Source organism: Arvicola amphibius, chromosome 1, assembly GCF_903992535.2.
Source record: "Arvicola amphibius chromosome 1, mArvAmp1.2, whole genome shotgun sequence".
In the NCBI taxonomy this organism is placed as follows: domain Eukaryota; kingdom Metazoa; phylum Chordata; class Mammalia; order Rodentia; family Cricetidae; genus Arvicola; species Arvicola amphibius.
The window spans coordinates 13,319,303-13,344,324 of record NC_052047.1 but is presented as its reverse complement, the minus strand read 5'-3'; the positions used below and the strand labels follow the sequence as shown (position 1 = coordinate 13,344,324).

The 25,022-nt window shown below is 47.1% G+C and overlaps 1 protein-coding gene across 1 annotated transcript; it reads right to left on the bottom strand.

Annotated features, from left to right (window-relative positions):
* Positions 1 to 407: 407 nt before the first annotated feature.
* Positions 408 to 24,493, bottom strand: Sdad1 (SDA1 domain containing 1). The gene is given in 23 exon segments (XM_038349707.1): positions 408 to 568; positions 2,184 to 2,345; positions 3,434 to 3,518; positions 3,620 to 3,810; positions 3,945 to 4,036; positions 4,583 to 4,709; positions 5,267 to 5,343; positions 5,446 to 5,543; positions 6,174 to 6,250; positions 7,758 to 7,816; positions 9,255 to 9,312; positions 10,564 to 10,667; positions 11,561 to 11,630; positions 12,989 to 13,090; positions 14,464 to 14,538; positions 15,341 to 15,398; positions 16,523 to 16,586; positions 16,589 to 16,625; positions 16,697 to 16,771; positions 18,128 to 18,238; positions 18,397 to 18,495; positions 18,857 to 18,961; positions 24,291 to 24,493. Coding segments are annotated over 23 exon segments (2,064 nt in total). The 5' UTR covers positions 24,381 to 24,493; the 3' UTR covers positions 408 to 520.
* Positions 24,494 to 25,022: the final 529 nt, after the last annotated feature.

Genomic DNA, 25,022 nt, shown 5'->3' with positions numbered 1-25,022 from the left:
GGTCTTAGCCAACTCTTAACACTAAAAAGAAAGAAGAAAACAACACGGTCTGTCCAGCAGGAGCCTGCTCAGCAGGCAAGCCTATTACAAGTAAGAACCTCTTACTCTTGTAACACCAGCCTGTGTGCAGAGCATGTATGACTCCCATCCCGCAGTTAGTCCAGGAGCCCAGCGACTCCAGGAATCTGGACCAACAGCCACAAGGAACTACTTACAAGCTCACTATAAACACAGCATATACACCTGCCCTCACTGGGGCTCTGCTCACTCAGCTGTGCATGCAGCAATTAGTAGGCACTTGCTATTGCTCTGACTTAGAAAGGAGATCTTAACACCACTACTATTTACATTCACAGTCCCACCAGCCCCACCTCCAAATTAAAAATACCAAATTGCTACAAATGCTATTGTGGTTTCCAAAATATAGTGTCTCTTGTCCTTTTAATGTAAGCAAATATTTACTAATTTTCAGCATGTCGATACACACAGCAATGGCAGGAAACGGTAACTTGCTGCTACGTTACTTCATTCTTTTCCTCTTTTTCAAAAGTGCATCTCGTAGTGCTAGCTGCAAGAGAAGAGGAAGAAAATGTCAACAGTAACACTTGCTACACCAACTAGGTCATAGTTACCAGACACTAGGTCAACAGCCATTCTAAAAATGTCACATAGTGAAGTATTTCACCAGATGGCTCGGTGGAGAAAGGCGACGCTGCCAGCCAGTAACACAATCTTACCATCATCACCACTGTGACTTCTTTTCCATGGCAAAGACTTGAAGACATTAGCAAGGGGTCAAAACTCTGGGTATTGGGCTCAGGACAAACAAGCATTTCTTCCTAGTTAATCCAGGCTGTCAGTCTTTCACTTCCTCATCACTTTGTGTCAGAAACCTATCAGGTGAAGTGAAGGCAGCAACGTGTGCATTCTAGCTGGACGGGACTCTCTTCTAGCCACAGCAACGTGTGCATTCTAGCTGGACGGGACTCTCTTCTAGCCACAGCAACGTGTGCATTCTAGCTGGACGGGACTCTCTTCTAGCCACAGCAACGTGTGCATTCTAGCTGGATGGGACTCTCTTCGAGCCACAGGAATGGGGACTCATGTGACGATCACATATGGGGCAGAATTAGAGTTTAAGATCCAGTTTAAGACCAAAACCAACGTCTGCAGTGACCTTACGTTTGCTACAGAAACAGCATCACCTGCCTTCAGGGAGGGCACAAGCATTTCTCTGCTCTGCTCGGCACTTGGAGGTACAGATGTCCCCTCGAGATTCTTAACCCTCCCCAGGTAACCAGAATACGAAAGGCTAAACAACAAGTCCAAGTTTTAAGTAGTAACGGCAAGCAAGGCCGAGGCACACATCTCCCTTAATTCCCGACACTCACCCTGGCTTTTACTCACTAAGGTGTGCTAACTTGTTGTGCTGTGTTCAGCAGACATGTTTGGAAGCCAGGTATCGTGACTCATGCCTTCAGCACCTGGCAGGCTGAGTCAGAAAGACAAAATTTAAGGCCAGTCTGGACTCATACTCATCTGAAACCCTGTCTCAAAAGTACTAAGCCCATTCTAGGTTAGCTGTTGCCTGGCTCTACATCCATGCGTTCTACAGCTCTGGATTTCACATCTCCATGCCTTCAGCTTCCTGCTGGAGTTTGGATCTCCTTGCAGGCAGGTGGAGTTGTGAGGTTGGCTGAGGAGTGTCTGGCACTCTCCAGGTCCTGCTGGCTGTCTGCATTTGCACTTCACTGTAAAGCACACAGTAAGACCCTGTCTTAAAACAAAATGGGCAGCAAACCAGCTAAGCTACAATGGACAGAAATTCCACAGGCTGTAAGCACAATGCTCTCTGAGACAGAACACTGACATCACAACTCACCACAACTGTGTGCTGAGCTGAGCACTGCCTTCCTGAGCCAGTCCACACCCAAGCAGTGCTTCCTCCTGATCAATCTACTTCACAGGCCATGGGAATGGACCTCAGAGGGGACCCAGCTTGATCCTTTCACTTCAGAGACGATGATCCAGGGTCACCCACAGGTCACATGGCGACCCCATGAATCCCACCCTGATTGCTCCCAGCCTCCCCAAGCACACTCGGCATGTGGTCCTCAGAGGCAGCCCTCTTGTAAAACACAGCTGTGTCTATGTTGCTGGACTCAGGCCCACGCGGAACCCACCTGCTTCTCCCGGAAGGAGCGCTTGGTTTTTGAGCGGACATTCTGGCTGTAGCGCATCATCATAAAGTTCTTCTGTTTCTTCTTCTCTTTATTTGTGGAACTGGAAAATGGATTTATTTTGGTTTTTTTCCTCACAAATTCCTTTCGATCTGTCCTTCCTGCCTGTTAGTACAAAGAGATTAGTGTTCAGTATTTCTTCAAGTACACACCGCAGGCGTTATCTAACCCCTCTGTTTGATGCCAAGGACAAGACAGAGACAAAGTGCAGCTCTTGCTCCCTGGGACTCAATCCAGCAGACAAGGATGGAGCTCAGTGAAAGGAAACGTCCTCATGCAGTCTAATTCCAGAGGCCGAGCTGGGGTTGGCAGGTGGGAAAGGGGAAGAGGTCGGTGTGTGGAAAAGCGGGGGAGAAAGCACACGGCTCTCACTGCCCACAGAGTTTCCATTCACAGAATGCGAGAGTGAGGAGGGGCTGCTGCCAAGGCACAGAAAGCAGCAGACGCGTGGTCACCGCACAAACATGTGCAACAGCACAAGCCGCAGGCCCACTCTGACTGTGACATTTCTCTATTGCTTTAATCAATGTGCTAAGCATTCTGATCCATGAGCACGCAAGACTGCATTTCTGTCCTCTACATCTTGTTTTGGGTGGTAGTCACAGGGTTAAATACAGCTGTCAAAACTCAGTCAGGTGTGGAGGGGACATTTTTAATCCCAGCACGTGAGGGGTGACCTGAGTTCAAGCCAGCCTGGTCTATATGGAGAGTTCCAGGACAGCTACATAGAGGGACCCTGTCTCAAAATAATAAAAAGTACACCAAAAAACAGACCACAAAAGCTCCCCTCTAATTAGAGCTGGGGTGCGACTCCGTTGGTAGAATGCTTGCTTAGCAGGCACAGGCTCCAGGTCCTTTTCCCAGAGCTGCATAAGCTAAGCAAGGCACAGGTCTGTAAACCACCTGGGGAGTAGAGGTGGGAGGGTCAGGAATCCAAAGGTCATCCTCAACTAAAGCTTTAGGCCAGCCTGGGGTGTGGGTTATGTAAGATCCTGCCTGCCTTAAAACAAAACAAAAAAACACCTAATTCAACTGTTATATGTTAATTATACCTTTAAAGGGAGGGATGGAGGGAGGGAGGGATGGAGGGAGGGCGGGCTGGCATGGACCAGGAAGCTTACAGCTACACACACTGGGGACTAAGACTCCTATCCACCTCCTGTTTACAGTGGGGAAGGGTACGCCTCACTCACCATGGCGGTTGCTAGTCTTGTCTCCTTGTCAGACTTGGGCTTTTTATGAAGGCGTTCAATGTCCCGAAGAGACAGCAATTCACCCCTGTGGTGGGGATAAAAAATACGAAATGATGGTGAGCTCTTCCCCGATGCTTTCTTCCACTGCAGCGAGCGACTGCAGAGCTGGGCGTGGGCCACTTTCACCTGGACTCCTCGTCGCTGTCGATTTCTATGTATTTCCTTTTCTGGGCTTTCCCGGGGGCAGCATCCATTTCTTTCTTCATCTGAGCCATGCGGATTTTTTGGAAGTCATCCTGTGTTAAAACCCGACTTGTGCTGATGGCTGCAGCTTTGGCTTTCCGCTCCTCCATGGGCATGCTGTCCAGCTTCTTGGCCTGGAAAAGCGTACAGCCAAAAGGAAAATGGCTACCAGCTCAAGTGACAGCTCAGTCATTTAAATTTTAACATGGCCCAGTAAACATGGCATCTTGGCAGAGTGACACCCTTGAGAGAGGTCACGTGGACTTACAATTTCTTGCTGCTCTTCGTCGGAAGAGTGGTGCACGTCCACCCACTCACCCTCCTCCTCCTCCCCGCTGAGGCTGGCGCTCTCCCATCCGTCTGTGAAAGAGAACTCACTGACACAGCCACCTCTTCAGGTCGGGCAGTCACAACAAGGTGAGCTAATCAGCAACGAGTGTCTACTAATAGCCAAAACCTAACAGTGACTTATCTAATTCTTACAGCTCAAAGAGGAACAGACAGAGGGACAGACTCTGAGTTAAGTCACGTGCCAGGAAACACAGCCTGCACCGAATCATGGAGAGCCGCCAGCATCCCCTTGCTGTCCATCAGAACTGTGCCTGGACATTTAACTGGAGCCTGAAGCATGCATATGACTAACTCACCTAATGTACTCAAGACATAGGAGAAACAACTCCAGTGACCTGGAGTACAGAAAAGGCTTCCGGATACGAAAGAACCTGAAGACACCTCATTCAAGAGGCTTCCAGGACACAAGAGTATCATAGCTCTTTGGTCCAGCATTTACACAACCACTCATAAGCACCCTGATCTTGCCAGGTAGCTTCAGGGGCCAGATCTTCTGTAGCATAAGTGAGAGCCTGGGTTCAATTCCCAGCAAAAGGCAAGGCAAGGGAAATGAACCTTCATCATTTTCTGCATCCTCTTCTTTCTCAATCTCTAGAACCTCTGCTCCCGGAATGTAATCTTTAGCATCTAACTCTCCATATTCTTGTATTCTTGCTTCAATGGAGGCTTCAGTAGGTTTACCCTACAAGAGAAAATTATTTAAAATTCAGATGCTTAGATTCAAAGGAACGTTCATAATGAAAGGCCCTCTAGGGTGAGAGGAACCTGCTTACACATCAGGTCAACAGCGTAATCCCAGGCAGAACGCAGTTCACTTCTCACTGTCTTTGGATCTAAACCGAGAAACTGGCTTTTGTGAAGAATAACTGCTCTGGCTTTAAGTCTCAGCAGTGCCACCTCTTTGTGTTACAAAGCTTCCCTCTCTGCCAATAGGCGGCACCCGGCTGGGCTGTGCATCAGCTGCTGACGGGCACTGCAGATGCCAGCCTGCCGACAGCATCAACACTGTCAAGTACGAAAGCCGGCACACCGTTAGGACTCAGCCTCATCACAGAGCGCATGTTGGCCACATGGGTTGAGGACCAAGGAATTCAATCAATGGCGTCCTAAGCTTGAAGAACAGAACCCACACATCACGCACACTCCCCATGAAGCATCGCTCATCCATCATGTGACCAGCAGGCACTGCCCTCATGTCTGACCACAATCTTTAGACCACCCCAAGTATGCTTCACCTACCCGGAACTTCTTCTGCAGCATCTGAGGGTTCAGTGTCCGGAAGAGATGGATCAAAGTTCTGGCAGACATCATTACGTCTATAAAACACCACCTTTAATTAGAAATGTTGAAGCAAAGACCACTGAGAGGTAAAGGCGAGACAGCTGTGCCGCTGGCCCAGAGAACGACAGGCAACTCACTCTTATCTTTGTGTGTCTTGTACTGAGCCAAGTCCTGGAGAAGTTCTTCAGTCATGGCCAAAGGACATCGAGCTGTTATTTCCTTTATAGCATTGATTCTGGAAAAGGAAAAGTAAATTTAAAATAAAAGAGTAATTTTATGTTCAAAAATCAAAAGGAACACAGGTTGGATTTCACAGGCTTAGGACCCTAAACCTATAGCGTGGCAGAGAAAGAACGTGAACAGCCGTCCAGGCTGATATTCCCAACAGTCACAGTTGCTCTGCCAGTGTAACAAGGACCAGTGTTGGGCACAACAAATCATGGCAGCATTTGCTCACCCACTCTAAAGAGAAGGCAGGAAGTCGGCTTGGAAGGGTTAAAGGTCTTTAGGGCTGCTCTCCCAGCATCAGTTTGCACGGGAGATACAAAGTAACTGCTTAGTATACCACACATAGCCCTTTGAGTCACCCAGAGGACTGCAGAAGTTCTCCAGCCTCTCTTCAGAGTGACTAACAACCACTTGTCCCAGTGTAAGGGAACTTCATGGGATTGGTAAACAGTCCCGACACAACCATCACATGCTGATCACAAGGACAAGTATTTTTGATCTGAGTCCCTCCTTAGAATTCTGACCAATAGAATGAAAACACCAAGCCTCCTGAGAAGAATGCTCTTCCAGAGGCCGAAGCTACAGCTCCATGTTGGTCTGTTAAACCCACCCACAGTCCCACGCATGCTCTACGTACCCTACAGTCATGACTTCCCCAGAGTTCTTGTCAGTAACAAAATTGTTGGCCACCGTCATGAGCAGCGACTGAATGATCTGAGTTGGAAACAAAAGAGGTGAGTCGGGTGAGAGGCCCTTGCTTCCAGAGCAGAGCAGTCCTCAGCGAAAGCAGCCTTCCAGCTCCAGGATGGGAGCTGAGAACCAAACCCAGGCAAGTGAGGGACTTAGTACTCTGGGTTATACTTCAGGGGAAGGTTACCAGCATTGGACACAATGTCCTCTAACATTGTTTCCTTTTGTAAAATTCTGATACTTTAGTGTGTGGGTGTGCACACACCTGAGTGCACACCAGGGCATATGTGTGGAGGTCAAAGGAGAACTTGCAGAAGCCAATTCTCATCTTATCCCTCTCTGAAACAAGTCTCTCATTTCTGACCTCAACACTCCAGGCCAGCCTTTACTCTTTGAGGAGATTCTCCTGCTTCTACAGCCATCTCTTGGCAGAAGTGCCAGGAATACAGGAATACAGATGCCCACAACTGCATCTAGTTTTAAGTAAGCTCAGGCATTGAACCCATGTTGTCATGGTTTTGTGGTAAGTACTTTTACCCACTGAGCCTTATGACTGGCTTATAACACAGTTTTCCTTTTTTTTAACATTCATGTTTTAGGTTGGTGTACAAAGTAACATGTTCACTGCCAGCGTGGGCACTGTTACACTCGGGCCATTCCTTTGCTAGACTTCATTTCTGAAGCATCCTCCCCCACCTCTGCTTCTTCCCTTCTCCCAAACAGTCAGGCTTCTGCTTCCCTTTTAAAGAATCTTGGTTTTTACTTATGTGTGTATGCCATGTGTGCTGGTGGCCTCGGACGCTAGAAGAGGGCACCAGAGCAGCTGGAGCTAGTAACAGGCAGACTGTGAGCTCTCCAACTTGGGTTCAAGGAGCCAAGCTTGGGTCGCCGAAGAACAGCAAGTGCTCTCACCACTGAACCATCTCCCCTCCCTGCTTCTGCTTTGTTTGTTTTCTCAGAGAAAGGGTTTCTCTATGCAACAGCCCTGGCTGTCCTGGAACTCGCTCTGTAGACCAGGCTGGCCTCCAACTCAGGGATCCGCCTGCCTCTGCCTCCCAAGTGCTGGTGCTCAGCTACTTCTGCTTTCTTACTGCACATATTCCATTACATTGTTTTTAAAAATGGCACTATCAAAACAAAACTTTGCTTTGACACAGGATAATTCAATGTTGATCAAAGAATTATCAGCTTAAACAATAATCACTGTGAAGTTATAAATATTCTTGGATCTTCCTAGACATATAATTTGGTTGTTAAAGTCAGAATCCTCAGCTTGTTCCCCTTCTATGAACTGTATAGCTAACTTCTATTATATCTCCTGAGGAGTTAGGTCTCCTCTGTTCATGGAAAGGGGATAGGAGAGACAGCAACTCTGGGAAGAAACCCTAATATGCCCAGCAGCAGCATTGCACATTCTGGAACTGGGAGGCAGCACCGCACTACACTTGTGTGTGTGTGTGTGTGTGTGTGTGTGTGTGTGTGTGTGCGCGCTCTCCATATCCCTATTCTGGAGGTCATGGCGCGTTCTCACCTCTGGAGGCACCAGGTGATGAGAGGCTTGTGCAGCAAACAGAAGGATCTTCGTGACTTCTGAAAGCACAAGAGACAAGAAAGCACACACATTATCATCTGCCTCCAAGGACTACAGCAACATGGCAAGCCAACTCAGTTATCACATGGCCATCGCTTAACTTACTTCACCCAAAGACCAACCCCTACCTATGTGCTGGGTTCACCTCTTGGCTCCTTCAGGTCCTTTGTTCCGTCCTCCATGATCGCACAGGCTAACAGAGCATCTGCCCCCATACCCACCATTGCCCTTACTCTGCTTTTCTCTTCCAAACCTTTGACCTGGATATTATACACCACGCTGTCAAGGACTCTGCCTTACGGTCACCATAACCTCAGTGTCTAACAGGCGCACTGCTCCGGGGCTCTGTGTGGCAGCTCACACCTACAGTCCTAACACTTTGAAGTGGCAGCAGAGACAGCAGGACCCCGTGACTGGGGCCAGCCGGGACTACACACCAAATCCGGTCTCAAGCAGCAAACTAACCAAATAAGTCAGCAAACAAACATCTGTTGGACAGACACAAGCGCACATGTATGAACACACTCTCTTCCAAGAGGCTGCATAGTGCATGGAAAGAACAGGCCTTTGGACCAGGCACATGGCTCATGCCTCTAAGTGGAGCCCACGAGAGGCCCAAGCAGGAGGCCCTCTGATGTGCCAGCCTGGGCTAGAGACCCTGCTTCAAAAACAAAAAACCAAAGGAGGCCCTTGGGAAAGAGGCAAAGCTGACCTGTCACTCATTTGAATGACCGTGGTCACTTTCTGAACTTTAAAGAGGCCACTTATCAATTTCATCGAGTGATTACAGAAAGCACTTAGCATAGTGCAAGGTTCATGTCAGATGTTCAAATGTCCACTTTCTTCCCGTTTAGACAAAACAAGCAACCATCTTTCCCTGCTTCTGTGTCATTGCTAACTGAGAAGGCACACAGGGCCATGGAGACCAGTAACCAAAGGCTCGTTACCACAACGCTACAGTTAAAGGGGAAAACTAGATTCTTTTTTACAATTTATTTCTTTTTTATGTGTATGGATATTTTGCCTACACATGTGTGTGTGTACCACATGCATGCCTGGTGCCTGTGGAGGGCAGAAGATCTCCTACTGTAGTTATGGATGGTTGTGAGCCACCATGTGGGTGGGGAAGTGGACACAGGTCCTCTGCAAGAGTAGTATAGTGCTCCTAACTTAGGCGCCGTCTCTCCAGCCCCCAAACTAGAATTTTTGACAGAATTTATATTACAAAAAGACTTACAATCAAGAATTTATCTTTACCATTTTTTTATAGGTGTGTGTGTGTGTGGTTAGGGTTGACCTGAAGTGTCCTGATCCTCCAACCTCAGCCTTCCATTTTTCCTTTCTCTATATAAAACACAAAGGCCATCTATCCTTAACGACGCTAGAACAGACTAGCCACTTATTAGGTCACAGCCAAGGATCAGACACACAGGTTACCTCTCTGGTGGGGCTGCAGAAACCTTTGCACAAAAGGGTAGAAGTTGAAGAGGAAAAGCTGTGGAGAGAAGAATGTACTGACTTTAATATTTATGAAACTTAAGCATGACATTTCATCACCAAAATAAATGCACTGGGAATCACTTTGACTATTTGAGTCAGTAAGCAATCTCACTACAGGCAAATTCAATGCGCTTCAGTAACCCAGGGAAAGAATATTCTCCCCAGCACTATCCTCTTATCTTTACCATGTGAGAGAGAAAGAGCAGATAAAGCGGGGAAAGGCTAACAAAACCCAGCACTCTTCTAGTTTTGACCCTGGCCTGGCTACAGAGCTCTGTCTTGGTGTTCACAGAAGGGGAGCCAGACCAGGACCAACACTGGTCCTAAAGTCCCTGGAGACAGAGAAGGGTAAAACTGAGTGGCCCTAGTGCTGTCAGACTGTCACAAACTGACAGTCCGACTCTACTCTCATCCAACCACACTGGAGGAAGAACTCTGAACTATGTATCTGTAATCAAGGAAACCAACATGCTGAACAATCTCAGAACAGAACCAGTCATGACATCTATGTCAGAAAACCAGGCTGGAGATGACTCAATCCTTAAGAGCACTGGCTGCTCTTCTGGAGAACCTCACACTCCCAGCACCCACATGGTGACACACAACCATCTGAAACTCCGGTCCCGGAGGATCCAATGCTCTCTTCTGGTTTCCATGGGCAGTGAACATATGCATTACATAAAAATGCGCAGGCAAAACCCCCATACACAAAAGAGAAAAAAACAAAGCAGTTAAGAGAACACTTTCAAGGGTCACTTCTTTGTGACCTAAAATTTTAGTAACCTTTTTAAAGGTAGCTACTCTGAAAGTATTCACACGTACACCACTCAAACACCACCAAGGAGCTCTTGCAATATAACTCAATACCAAAGAAATACCCAGGGCTCCCATCTTTGCAAACGTACAACCCCTACCAGAGACACCTGGAAGTTAATATCAGGAAGGGTTAGGCACACTGAAAAGCAGCAAGAATCAATAGAAGTATGTAGTTTATCCTGGCTCAGGAACACGCTTGTTACTTGTGAAAGTAACAAGAGCGAGCACGTGATGGCTCCACGTGAACTGAATGTGCATAGGTTAGTACCCACACACGCTGGAGAGGAATCAGTGGTAAATAAAAGCAGCTGCTTTCAGACAAGAAGGCTGGATTCCCTGCCGATTCTAACTGTGCAAAGGGCTTGAGGATTAAAACTGAAACATTGTTCTACGTAACTGCTAACACCCCGAGAAGCCGCACAGTCCGCACCTCGTGAATCCCCACCAATCTGGAGATGAGGTTCATGAGCATCACCTTCACTTCAAACCTCTCCCTACAGCTCTCTAGCTGCTTCAGAAGCTTCTCCGCAAAGTCTGGAAGGAAAGAATCAGAGATCGGTGGGCTCATGGCTGCAGACAGCATTTAACAGGCACAGGGAAAAGGGCACAGCATGAGGAGTTACATCAGTGAGAAGATCAAATACGATACCCCAAATTCATCTTAAGAGTTCCCAAGATGTTTTATTTTTTTTTTAGACAGGGTCTCACTACATAACCTTAGCTGCCCTGGAACTCACTGTGTCGAGCAGACTGGCCCGCAGAACTCAGGGATCTGTCTGCCTCTGCCTCTGCCTCCTGAGTGCTGTGCCAACACTCAAGGTGATTTTTAACACTTGTTAGAGACTAGTTACTTATTTTTATTTATGTATATGCACATGTGTACACACATTCATAGAGGCCAGAAGAAGGTGTTGGATCCCTTAAAGCCAGGCTGGCATTGTGTGCCATCTGATGTGGGTACCAGAAAGCAAACTTGGGTCCTCTGCAAGAGCAGCTAGTGCTCTTAGTCGCTACGGCAACTCTTCAGAGCCCTGGATTCCTAAGATATATACTTAAAATAATTTCTTTTATCTTTTGAGGTTATAATCACATCATTTCCCCTTCCCTCCCATATACCTTTCCCGGCCTTTTTCCATTAATTGTTGTTTCGTGCATATTTGGGTATGTGTGTACACACATATTCCTAAACACAGATTCCTGAGATGCTGGGCACCAACCTCTATAGTGGATACAGTTTTCCAATCTACTAGGACTTTCTTGAGAGTGCAGACTCCAAAGCCACACCCACACCCTAATGAACCAGAATCTGTACTTTACCCAGTTTCCTAGGAAACTCAATTAAAAAAAAAAAAAACTGGTCTCAAGAGTAGTAAGTTAACAGGGAGTGATAAGGCCAACAAGGAACTCAGAAGCAGTAATTATGGTACCTTGGGGATCATGAATCAAATGAATAGCTGAAAAGTTAAACACTTCTGGTTTCTTCTTCTTCTTTTGTTTCTGAAAGAGAACAGAAACCCAATCAAAACCCCTTGGTCATGAATTAGCCAGTCCTCAGACTGTGTCCTGAAGCCATCAGCCAGTCCTAGACTGTGTCCTGAAGCCATCAGCCAGTCCTCGACTGTGAGCTATGTGCCCAGCAGGGGAGTGCGTCAGTGCTTTGTCTCGCTGAGACTGGGTTTCTTACTGAACCTGGACTTGCTGCTTCTAGCAAGGCTGTCTGGTTACCAATTCCAGGGACTCACCGGTCTCCTGTCCCATCAGACCTAGGCTTACAGATGTGCGCAGCCACATCTGGCTTGTGCTAGATGTCTGAACTCAGGTGGTCATGCTTGCACAGCGGAGTTCTTATCCACTGAGTCATTTCCCTGCCCCCATTACACTAGCTCAAAAGAAAATCTTGTTTTAAAAATCTCTTTTCATTTGGAAGAAGCCAGATGTGGTGGTGCACACCTTTAATCTCAGCACTTTGAAGGCAGAGGCAGGTGGATCTCTGAGTTCAAGGCCAGCCTGGTCTATAGAGTAAGTTCCAGCACAGCCAGAGTTACCTACATAGTGAAACCCTGTCTCAAAAAAGACCAAACCAAACCAAACAAACAATACCAACAACAAAAAAGCTTTGAAAATATACCAGCTATGAAAATGTGTGAGACAGAAATTTAAAGATGCAAATACTAGCACCACATAGAGGCTAGGGAAATGGCTCAGTTGGCCAAGTGCTTGCCATGCGAGCATGAGGACCAGAGTTTGCATCTCAGCACCAAGAGGGATGTGGTGGTGTATTTTATAACTCAAGCTCTGGGAAGGCAGAGAGGGGTGGATTCCAGGAGCTCACTGACTGGCCAGGCTAGCCAGGTTTCAGAAGGGATGTTTTCTCAAAGAGTAAGGTGCAGAAGTGATTGACCGACACCCAACATCAATCTTCGGCAACCTGCACTGTGTTCACGTGCACCTGCACAAACGTGAATGCATGCACAAACACGTGCACATACTAACCCCCACACAAATAAGCTACCCTCACATGCATGCACAGGCACAGACTCCATGGGGATTAAACTAACATTATTTGGAAAAACCATCACCAAATACCAAACTTTTTCTAAGAACCCATGTCTAGTTAGAGTAAACTTAATCAAACTTATTCAAACCATTTTTGTCAGAGCTGAATATAACCTATTTATCTAAAATATCAGTACTTACAACTCACCATCCATTTCTAAGGTTTGTTTGTTTTTAATGCTCTTTCTCTCTCTTAAAACCTTGGCAGGCAAAAAAAAAAAAAAAACAAAAAAACAAAAAACCCATGCACACTCCACACTCTGAGGATCCCGGCTGCAGTTTCCAGGCACGGGCCTCACCTTCAGCACCTTCATTGCCTTCTCCAACTTCTTCTTGTTTTTGGAGCCCTTCTTCCCCGTGGCATACTGCACCAGCAGGTCTCTTGCTGTGGGTCCTTCATCCTAAAAACAAACTACACTGGGAAACTGGGAACAAGGAAAATCTGCACAGGAGCAGCGTACAGGCCTCCCAGCTACATTCTGTTTTGTTCTAAAGATTTAATTTTTATTTATGTGTATGTGTGTGTGTCTGTAGGTGAGCATGTGCACGAGAGTTACACGAGTCTGGTTGTTTACCATGGCTTCTACAGACTCAGTTTAGGTCAATGGAATTGCCCCACGAGTGCCTGTATCAGCTGAGCCACCTCTCTGGCCCCTAATTTTGGTTCTTAGACTTTTTTCACACACCCACTAATGAATACAACCTTTTAAAAATCAGGAAATCAGCACACATGTGCAAAAACAGAGCACACATTTTCTCTACAGCAATGATTCTTGCACCCTTCATCTCAGTATGACATCCAGATACAATGTTGCTTTTATTCGTAGGAAACTGGAAATGTATTCATCAATAGAAGAATGCTTAAAGTATAATACATTCATATTCTGGAATATTCTGGAATATTCACAGATCTAAACAAAATGCATCTGCACACACTGACACACAAAGCACACTGCAGTGTGTACATATGCTCCAGCTTCTGAATGCTTACACGGGACTTTCTGTACAAACATAAATGCACTGCAAACAAAATGGTTACTGAACGAAGGAAATATGACAGAAATAACCCAGTCAAGAAAACCCCTTACTCTGTCTACATTATCTCAAATTTTTACCATGAAATATGGTGAGTTGTTACCAGGAGATCCTGGTCTAGTTACCACAATACTAAAATTTTTTATTTGTATTTGTGTGTGTGTGCGTGCACCCGTCCCTGCAGATCCCTGCGGAGAACAGAGAGGGTGTTCAGTCCCTCGGAGCTGGAGTTACACACAGCTGTGTGTGTCCAACCTGAGTGCTGGGAACCTAGCTCTGGTCCTCTACAGGAGCAGGAAGTGCCTGTCACCCAGGGCACCGCTCTAGTCCTGCATGTATGTGTTTCTAGAATAGATCTTTTTACTTCTTCGAAGGAATTATTCATCACAAACCTTGATTTTAAAGACACCACAATATTATGCTCCTCTTTCCTACGTTTGTGATGTTGGGACCACCCCAAAACTGCCAGCATCTTCTCTTCCTCCAAGGTTATATATGAACAGGCAGAAACAGATCAGAGCGCAGACCAGGGGCGAGTGAATCTGAGTCACATTTTAGTCAGTATTGCTAATAAATAAGAGGAATAAGTTTTAAACTGAAGCCTCAGCACGGCAGAACTCTGAAAGGACAGATATGACACTCACTTCCTGCAAACTCAGCATCTAAAGGTCTGACAGCCTGAACTCAGCGGAGCAACACACAGGGAACTGACACCTCTAAGGCCCTGCATTCAACCCACCTCAGATTCGGAGTCACTGTCCTGTTTCTCTTCCTCATCTTTCCCAAGGAAGAACGTCAAAGCAGCAACCAGTATCTAAAGACCAATAAGAAACAAGTCAATGTACCCAACCAAGAACAAACAGACTTCTGCCTGCACTTCTACCCCACATGCGCAGACTGCTGTGTCTGAAGAAAAAGCCTCCAAGGGCGGGAGGGAGGGCCGCTTGTTTCACAGACGCAATAACATCCGTCACTAGAATGAGGCGAGGGACACAGCTCAAGGGCAGTGCACATGCTCGAGAGTAAGCCCAATCCCGGGTTTCCACCCCAAGGGTCCCCAAAACCAATCATTTATTAGATAAAGAACTGCCACAGAACATGCCACATGAAAGGAGAGACCAGCTCTCTCCTGGACAAACGGAAGGGCCGCGGGCCTCCCAGCACACGCCTAGCTAAGGCACTGGCACCGCGCCTGCAGCATCTAATCACGTCTTCAGACACTTGTATCCACTGACAAACACTAAATCAACCAACAGAAACGACCACCAGGCTCTAAACAGTCACCCTTCAGGTAGACTGCAGAGAATCTCCGCATCCCCCAGAAAGGAGCCGTCACAGCCCTTCCGACAAGCCACATGCTGTCTGAGTTTCTCTCAACCAGAGCCCACAGAAGAAGGCCGGCTATCACAGGGGATATAATGCAAACGGCTGCCGTGATCCGTCAACATCATGCGTCAGACGGTGTTTCTGTTTACAGTCGCTTTCCTGGCTCACGCTTTAGAGGAGTCAACCACAACTCCAGGATTTGTAAAGCATGGCGGAGTAAATGGCAGCCATCTCCTCCCGACACACCCAGCTCCTCTTCACCCTCAGCAACAGACAGCCCTACAGCTCACCTTGGTGACCTTTGAGAAACAGGCAGTTGTGATAACATTGACAGTTTTAGCATCATTCCTAGAAGAGAAAATGGCACAAAACAGTGAGTCCTTCTGACATTAGGATGGTCAGTTCTAGGACTTAAAGTGACAACCCCCTAAATGAGTCCGCATAGGTACAAAACTTCATCACAATTCCAGCTCAGTCTTAGGACACAAAGCTTGAAGCCATCAATGTGAAGAATATTTGGTGCCACAGGGTAAGTGTTAAAAAAATAAAAAACAAAATGCCAACAACTTGGAAGGAGAAAACAATACAGCAAACGCAGAGCTGGAGGAACGGCTGGTAGGAGAGCGCTCGTGCGAGTATGAGCTCCAGAGTTCCGATCCAGGACTCCTGTCGGGGCGCATGGTGGCCTGTCTGCTGGCAGACACGGGATCCCCACAGCAAGCCGGCTCGCTGAACTAGCTCAACTGAATTCAACTGGGTTCCAATGAGAAACCTTGTCTCAAGGTATAAGGTAGGAGTAATTGGGGAAGACAGCAATAGGACGTCAAGTTTGAAGGGCGCACGCACACAGTTTAAAACTCGCAACAAATTGCAACCACAGCTGAAAAGAGGTTTATTTCAGCTCAACTCCACACTGAAGCTGGCAGGGCAGCAGCTGAAGCAGAGGCCCCCAGGGGGCTGCTTATCGGCTTCTTCCTCATATTACTCAGCCCGCTTTCTTAAACACTCAGAACCACCTGCCCACCATGGGATGTGCCCTCTCACACCCATCACTAATTAAGGATGCACCTAAACTGCCTACAGACCATGTGATGGGGGGCATCTTCTCAACTGAGGCTCCTCTTCCCAAATAACGAGCTGACAAACGGACCAACCATATCAGATTGCCTCTGTATTTTATGTAAACTTTCAATGTACGACAAAGTCTATTAAAATGTGTAAGATTAAACAAAGACAAAAAGCCACACTTATCTATGAGCTCTGTTATCATTACAATATGAAAAATACAGCTGGGCGGTTGGTGGAACACTTGGAAGGCAGAGGCTGACAGATCTCTGAGTTCGAGGTCAGCCTGGTCTAGACAATGAGTTCTAGAATAGCCGGAACTTATACAGAGAAATCTTGTCTCCAAAACAAACAAAATACAACACGTGTATGTCTATTTCTCATGAAAACACTCCTGTGCGTATTACCAGATGTTCCTTCTGTAGAGCTCGATCATGACATCCAGCGACATCTTGGCTGCAGTCGCGTTCTGTCTCTCAGCATGGTGTACATGAAATTCTGCGCCAGCACCTGGGGAACAAAGAGGATGAGGGACTCAATGCACAGACAGCACAAAGCTTTGAGCACAAGAGGAAGGGCACTTACCACATTACTTTATTGTTCTTGTGTTTGGCATTTATGTTCTTGATGTCAGTCACGATATGTGTGTATAGAGTCTGAGGAGACAAAGCACACACATGAAACAGATGAGCACTTCTGATCTTGGAGAGAAACGCACCAATATACAGGACAACTTTGCTTTTCCTATTTCATTCTATAACAGAAGAGAGTCAAAGGAGGCAAACATTCAGGATAGAGAGATGGCTCAGCACTTAGGAGCACTGTCTGATCACTTCCAGAGGACCCGGTTCAATTCCCAGCACCCACGTGGCAGCTCATAACTGTCTATAACTCCATGTGGGTATGTGCACATGAGTGCAGGTGCCACGCAGGCCAGAGGTGTCAGGTCCCTGAAGTTACTGATAGTTCTCACTGCTGACGTGGGTGTGGAACTGAACTTGGATCCTCTGGAAGAGCAGCAGTGCTAACACTGAGCCATCTCTCTAGTCACTAACTCTTTGTTAAAAGGAGCAAGCATCTGACTGAATGCACAACAGTTCACCAGTCCCAAAACATGTCCCATGGACCATTTGTAGCTCACAACTCAGACCATGGCTACAAATGATCAAATCAAACAGAAGCAGTCTCTCTAACATTTGCTATGAGGGATTAACTTAATGAATACAAACTTCAAATTTTTCTTTTTTTTTTTTTCTTTTTTCTTTTTTTTTGGTTTTTTGAGACAGGGTTTCTCTGTAGCTTTGGAGCCTGTCCTGGAACAAGCTCTTGTAGACCAGGCTGGCCTCGAACTCACAGAGATCCGCCTGCCTCTGCCTCCCGAGTGCTGGGATTAAAGGCGTGCGCCACCACCGCCCGGCTCAAATTTTTCTTTTTGAAATTTGTTTTATAAGCCTTCAGCTCTTATCTTAAGCAAATATAGGCATAGAAAAATGTTATAGCAATAAAAAGTTTTCATTGTATAGGTTGGTTCCAGCTAGTGTGCGTGCCCTCATGAAACCATCCAACAGTGTGGTCACAAAGAGACTAGGTTTTGGCACCAGACTGCCTGGGTTCACGGTCTAGCCCTGCACATGGAAGCTGTCTGACCTGAGACAAGTAATTCACTGTGCTTCAACCTGTCTGTCTGTCTGTCTGTGAAGCATTAACAATAAAGATCTCAACAATCTCTAGCTCAGGTTTTTGTGAATAAGCAAATACTTGAAGCCTCTGAGATGAATGGCTAGTCCAGAGCGGCATTCAGCAAGTGTTGGTTATCAATACTAAACTGCAAGGTATGACGTTTGCTCCTCCTGAAGGATCAGCTATATCTATCACCCTACCAAAAAAAGTCAATAATTCCGCGAACTCTGAGCTCGGCTGTGTCAGCGCAGGAAGAGGGGAGCGCAGGGATAAACTGAGCTCGGCTGTGTCAGCGCAGGAAGAGGCAGCACAGGGGTGACCCCGCCCCTCACCTTTCGCAGGAGCTTGTCGTGGCAGCGCAGGAGCTCGAAGAAGAGCTCCAGCAAACTTGATGGGTTGATGAGATTTTTATTTCTCAGCAAGATCAACGCTTTGCAAAATGTCTAGGGGAGGAAAAGAAAACATACTGAAGGTGAAGTTAATCAAACGAGGAAACGCAGCATGCACGTCCCATCTGCTCCCCCAGGCGCTGCAGAGACGTTCACTGGAGGTGCTCTCACTTCGCCCTCATCGCATGCACGGGACCTTTGACCTCTCCTACCATGCGGAGATCCGGGTCCAAGACGGTGTGGTTGTAGGAGAGCAGCTCCTTCAGCTCCTGTGGGAAGCTACTGAGATGCTCCGGGTAGCAGTGGGCAATCTGTAAGAAAGCAGGGCTCTTCTCAGTGCGGCCTTTCTCCCTAACTTCAGCAGCACAGTTAGATGCTCAGGGAAGGGCATTGTTCCAGTAGTTTTGGCAAAATGCATGGAACACACTGAGAACCTGCCTGTATGACAAATTAAAGAAATTTTTTTTTGATTAATTTTTGTTCTGGTTGGTTCTGTGTTAAAAATTCATCAAAATTCTCTAAAATATCTTAGGAAGAAAAGAAGAGCTACAAAAGGGAAGGCTTTAGAAAAATTTAAGTTTCCACACAGAGGCTGGAAAACACAGGGATGGGGTGGGGTGGGATGGTGGTACTTCTGCACCTCACTGTCTCACTGAGAAATCACCTTCTTACCTGCGCCATAAACATCACCAGCTCTGCCAGTTCTTTGCTGGGTTTATTTGGCTGTAACTTGAAAATCTCCATATTGGATTTATAGTGATTATACTGCTGGAGGAACTGTAGGGAAAACGAGAACAGTTTGTCACACTCTTTTATACAGAGTAACAAGCTGGCACGCACCTTTGCCAGTGGTACAGAGAAAAAGACCTAGGTATACAAGAGCGGTGTGAACAGGAGTCAGGAACTCAGATTCTGGCCCTGTTCTGCCATTGACATTACATGACCCGTGTATGAAGGGCACCTGGATCAGCAGGAAGATGCCAGGCCACTAAGTGTGGAGTACACCTGAAGGACATGACGCCTTCTAGTCAGTCACCCTCTTAAATACCACTGAAGCTTCATGCTGGAGCTCTAGACAGAGATGCTAAGAACCAAAGACAGCGCAAGAGCGCTCAGCGGTTAAGAGCACTTATTCTTGCAGAGGGCCTGGCTCACTGCCCGGCACCTACACAATGGTTCACAACCATCACAATTCCAGTCCCATGGGATCAGACGCCCTCTTCAAAGCTCCGAGGGTAACAGGGATGCATGCACATAGTACATGCAGCTGAGACACTCAACACAGCTTTTTAAAGTTAGAAAAAAAAAAGAAGGGGGAGAGGAAGAAGGACAAGAATCATCATCATCACCAAAGACATGGCTGGAGAAATGGCTCAGTAGTTGGGAGTGCTGGCTGTGTAAGCCCGAGGACCTGAATTCAGATGTCAGCACCCATGCAAACACCTGTGTGAGGGATGGAGACAGCAGGATCTCTGGGGCGTACCGAATACTAGCTTAACTCCAGAACCAGGGAAAGGATGACACTGGGCAGAATGAGAATCTAGGGCACCCAACATCCTCCCATGGCCTCCACACAAGGCACATGTGTGCATACGCCAACCCCTGCCTACCCGACCCCATCCCGGAAACAACAAACCCAAGGGTAAAAGACAGAAGGAACAAGAATAAAGCCGCAGCTTCCACTTACTAAGCACTTCGTTTGTGCCAGGCTCATGATACACACGGCCTCGTCTGACCCAACAAACACGCCAGTTTACCGCTGGAACTGGAACTGGAGTCAAGCCTTAGGTCCACGCCCTATAGTTATTGTCGCTCACATATGCTGCTGGCTGTGGTGCTGGGGATGGAACTGAGGGCCCTCAAGTGTGCTAGAGAAGTGTTCCACTGCTGAGCTACATCCCAGCTTCCCACAGCCCCTATGCTTAACTGTGTGTCAAGGTCACACACACATTCACACACTGTCTTAATTACGGTTTCTGCTGCTGTGAAGAGACACCATGACCACAGCAGCTCTCAGAAGAAAACATTTAACTGAGGTGGCTACAGTTTCTGAGGATCAGTACACGGCAGGGAGCCTGGTGCCATGCAGGCAGCTGTGGTGCTGGAGGAGCTAAGAGTCCTACATCTTACAGGCAACAAGAAGTTGACAGAGACACTGGACGGTATCCTGAGCACAGGAAAACTCAAAGCCCACCTCCACAGTGACACAGTTCCTCTAACAAGGCCAAACCCATTCCAACAAAGCCACATCTCCTAATAGTGCCACTCCCTATGAGATTATGGGGGCCAATTACATTCAAACACAACACATACACACACAGAGAGAACTTTTTTTTAAGTCAGGTTTTCACTGTGTTGTATAGCCCTGGCTGTCCTTGAACTCAAGAGATCCGCCTGCTTCTGCTCCCAAATGCTGGGTTTAAAGGCGTGCGCCCACTGCCCAGCTACGAGAGCACTTCTTAGTCATCAGCCTTTCCTAGTCCCCAGTTTCTCGGAGTCTAAGAGTTAAAAGACCAACACCATGCTTGACTTCTCACCTGACCCCATACCACCACCGAACAGGAGTGAGAAGGCCCCCAAACTCTTCACGTTCCTAACCCAATCCTGTTCCCAGTTCCTTCAATGCTCCAACCAGGGCCCACTTACTAGTGTCTGCCTTGACATGAGGAGGACCAAGCCCATTCTGTCCTTCATGCAAATCCATCATCACAATGCCCAAAGCTCCACTCTCTCCCTCATCCCTGTCATTCTAACCTCCACACCGGTACCCCAGAACTCTGGGGGTGAAGCCAGGGCAACCAGGACTTTTGAAGTAGCCCAGCCATTCTGATTCTCCCAGGGACCACAGATGGCGCCTTCATCCAGCACCGCGACATCATTTTCTTGCACCATGCATTTTCTTGTACTGACTTAGCTGAGTCAGTATGTGTCCTCTTTGTTCCTTATGCTACTTTTAGAGTGCTGCTCTCCTTCCAAATGGACTCCTTTTCTTATCCTTGATTGGCCGGCCCACTTAGTCCTAAATCTCGCCTCAATCTCTGCCCTAGCCATAGTTCACTGAATGCCATTCCTTCCACCATGTAATGAGAAACTCTGGATCCCACTCCACTCTCTGGCTTCCACTCCATTTCCCCTTCTTCTTGTCAGAACAACTTCAAGAACTATCCATGCTTGGTACCCAGTTGATTTAAATCCTCAATGGCTCCCAGAAACACCAAAAGTCAAATCCAAACTGCTCACCACTGTTGGGGAAGCTGACCAATCACTTGTCTGAGGGGCATGGCCGTTCCAGGGCGGTTCCGGGGGGGGGGGGGGGGGAAATACCTTTAAAATAGAACCGGGTTTTGGTAAGCCCCTCCTTCTGGTTTCCCTGCTCTTCGCTGGAACCTTGGCTCTGTAAGCTTACCCCATTCCCTTCCCTTATTAAAGTTGATTAATTAAGGCTGGTTTTGATTATTTCCCATTGCTGACCGACCGCCACGCTTCACACCACCATCTAAAGGACTTGCTACATCCCCACACTACACTTAAGGGATAACAGGCGTTCCTGCTTCATTTCTTTCCACAACAGTCTGCCAGTCCTACTCCTGCCTAGAATGCTCTGACCTGCTGGGCTCACACCACCATTGCAGAAAAGGCTTCCCCACTCACGAGTCAGCAGCCTGCTCCTCTAACGCTCTCACCCAGGGCCACCTTCTCCAGCCCTTATCTTAAACATGCACTATCCTCCTTAGAAGAAGTCCAAAAAGACAAGGCTCAGTCACGTCCTACTTGTCCCCATATTCTCCATGTCTAGAAATATATTGCCATATTAAACTGTGTGCATGTGTGGATCTGCACACATACTCAAAATGAATGGAGGAGGTGAGTATTTACCTTCTTGAATATTAAAATACAAAGGTTGTTAACCTTCTTTAGGTACACAACTGGTCAAAAATAGAACCAGAGCTTTGGGTCAGCTGTGAAACAGGTGGTCTTATTCGCCTTCTGAAAGGACTCCAACAGCACAAGAAAGAATTCAAAGGATTGATCAATGGGCTTGTGTGCAATTAAAAAAAGTTCTGTACAGCAAAGGGGAAAACCAGCCCAGTAAAGAAAACCTACAAGACAGCAGAAACAAGCTTTCCCCCTAGCCAATCATGGGACTGCTAGGGAGAATATATAAAGAATCATATAAATCAAACTCCAAAACAAATCTTCCAATCAAACAGACTAACGAACTGAACAGACAACGCTCAAAAGAAATGCAAATGGCCAAAACTATCTGGAAAAAGCATGCAACATCCTTAGCCATCAGGGGAATGCAAATTAATTAAAATCATCTGAGACTATCTCACCTCAGTTAGGATGGCTATCATGGGAAAAAGAGGGACAAAGGCTGGAAGGATGTGGGAAAACAGAAATGTGTGTGTGTGTGTATATATATATATATGTTATGATACATATGTGTGTATATATATGATATATATGTATGTATGTATAATTCATGGAAATAGAGTCACTATGGAAAACTAAAAACTGAACTTCCATATTGCCTAGCTATAGCACTCCTGAGTATATAACAAAAGGAATCCAATCAAATACCCCAGATAAACTTGCACATTCATGTTTACTGGTGCATTACCTACTATGGCCAAGAAACAGAATTAGCCTAGGTGTTCACCAACAGAAGAATGTGGAATGAAAATTTGGTACACACACTTTTTTTCCCCACCCAGGAGCAACAATGAAACCATGACATTGGGAGGAAATCATGTGAAGAAAATAAGCCAGACTCAGAGATAGCCCATGTTTCCTCTATAAGCAGAATTTAGATTTAAATTTTCATTTGTGACACATCAGAAAAGGGAATATGGGAAGAGATTCTTTTTTTTATGTGTATTGAGTGTTTGCCTACATGTATGCCTGGTGTCCAGAGGCCAGAAGAGGATGTGGGATCCCCTGAAACTGGAGTTACAGATGGTTATGTGCTATCATGTAGATGCTGGGCACCAAACCTGGGTCCTCTGGAAAAGCAATCAGTGCTCTTGACCACTGAGTCAACTCCCCAGAAGAAGAGACCCTAAAGGGGTGCAGGGAACTGAGATATATTTGACATCAATAGCAAGGGTTATTTGGGGAGAGGAAGGGGACTAGTAAGAAGGGGACAGGGAGGATTGGGAAGAGAAGCAGAGAAGGGGGACACATAAGAACAAAACACTGCACATATGTATAAAAGTGTTGAAATGAAACCCACCCACTCTGCAAGCTAACTCACAAAACTAATAAGGGAAAAAGAGCTGCAGGGGCTCTTAATCCAATCGGCTGTGAAGGACGGGACAGCGACATTGGAAAGCCGTGCCTGTTGCCACTTTGTTGTTCGGTACTCTGTACTGGCAAAAACATTCGCATCAATATTCACAAGGAAAAGATACATATATTTGGATAAGAACCGCCAAAACAAGAGCTGAGTTATCTACTCAAAAACAAAAGCATAGAGTCGATCGAAGGACTGAACGGCGGCCGGCTGAGATGAGGGTTTAATGCTTCCGAGACAAACGGACCCGCTCTGAAGCATCTACCAGGTTAACAACACAAAGTCACCCCTTTCATTTCGTCTCCTCTCAGTTCACACACTTGAAGTGCTAAGTCCCTCACAGCGTGGGCCTAATGTCACTTCCGACCTCATCTTTTCCCATAGCATCTCAACTCTAGCTGGCTCCCTCCCAGTGAGTTTGTACCCTGGCTTAACTGCACCTTCTAAGTTTCTGATGGTGGCCCAGGCATCTGAAACTCTCTGCTCTTCCTGGCAGAGCCTGGGGCACTCGGGAGCGGCCGTCTGTGGACAGCACCTTTAAATTAAACACGACTCATCAAATCTCAGGGACTAATGAAGAGTGTCTGGGACGCAGCCTCTTCGGCCCTCGGCACCTCGGCGGGGCAGCTGCATAAACCCGGAGGCAACAGGTCTTAAAGTGTGTTTCAGTGGCTGTGGGACCCGCAGGGCGGCAGGTTTGCCAGCGGTGGGAAACGAGTCCTCAGGAACGCTCCCTCCCCACACCCGCTCTCCTCCCGAGGGTCCCGGAAGCCTCCGGGAGGACCCCAGGGAGCCGGGTCCCCGTCCCACCTCCTCGATGTAGGCCGGCGGGTCCCGCTTGATCAGGTTCTGTAACTGCGGCAGGTTGCTGGGCAGCTTGTTGTTGTTCCTGCCCGACATGGTGGCTGCAGACGGGCTCCCAGGCGAGCAGCTGGTGGAAATCGCAGGCCTCCGTCAGTCACTGCCCAGTCCCCGCGGCAGCTTAGACGCGTGAGTCCCAGTGTAACCGGAAGTAGCACGTGGGACACCGGGCAAGCCGTACCCAGCTACGGGAGCCGCAGAGGCTCACACTTCTCCGCCCGGCTTGCAATGCTTTGTTGGGATCTGCATGCTATTGGCTCCTGCCGTTGGGCCGTCACTACCACTGTCACCAAATATTTTTGACACAATCTGAAGGTTAAAACTGGGCTGTGGTGGCGCACGCCTTTAATTCCAGCACTCGGGAGGCAGGGGCAGGCAGATCTCGAGGCCATCCTGGTCTACAAGAGCTAGTTCCAGGACAGGCTCCAAAGCCACAGAGAAACCCTGTCTCGAAAAACCAATAAAAAACAAACAAACAACAACAAAAACAAAACCTGTGGGTTTTTCTTCCATATGCAAGAGTAGGTTTCATTATCTCAACATCCTTTTTCATTGAAAATATTTATTTATTTATTTATTTATTTATTTATTTATTTATTATGTGTATAATATTCTGTCTGTGTGTATGCCTGCAGGCCAGAAGGGGCACTAGACCTCATTACAGATGGTTGTGAGCCACCA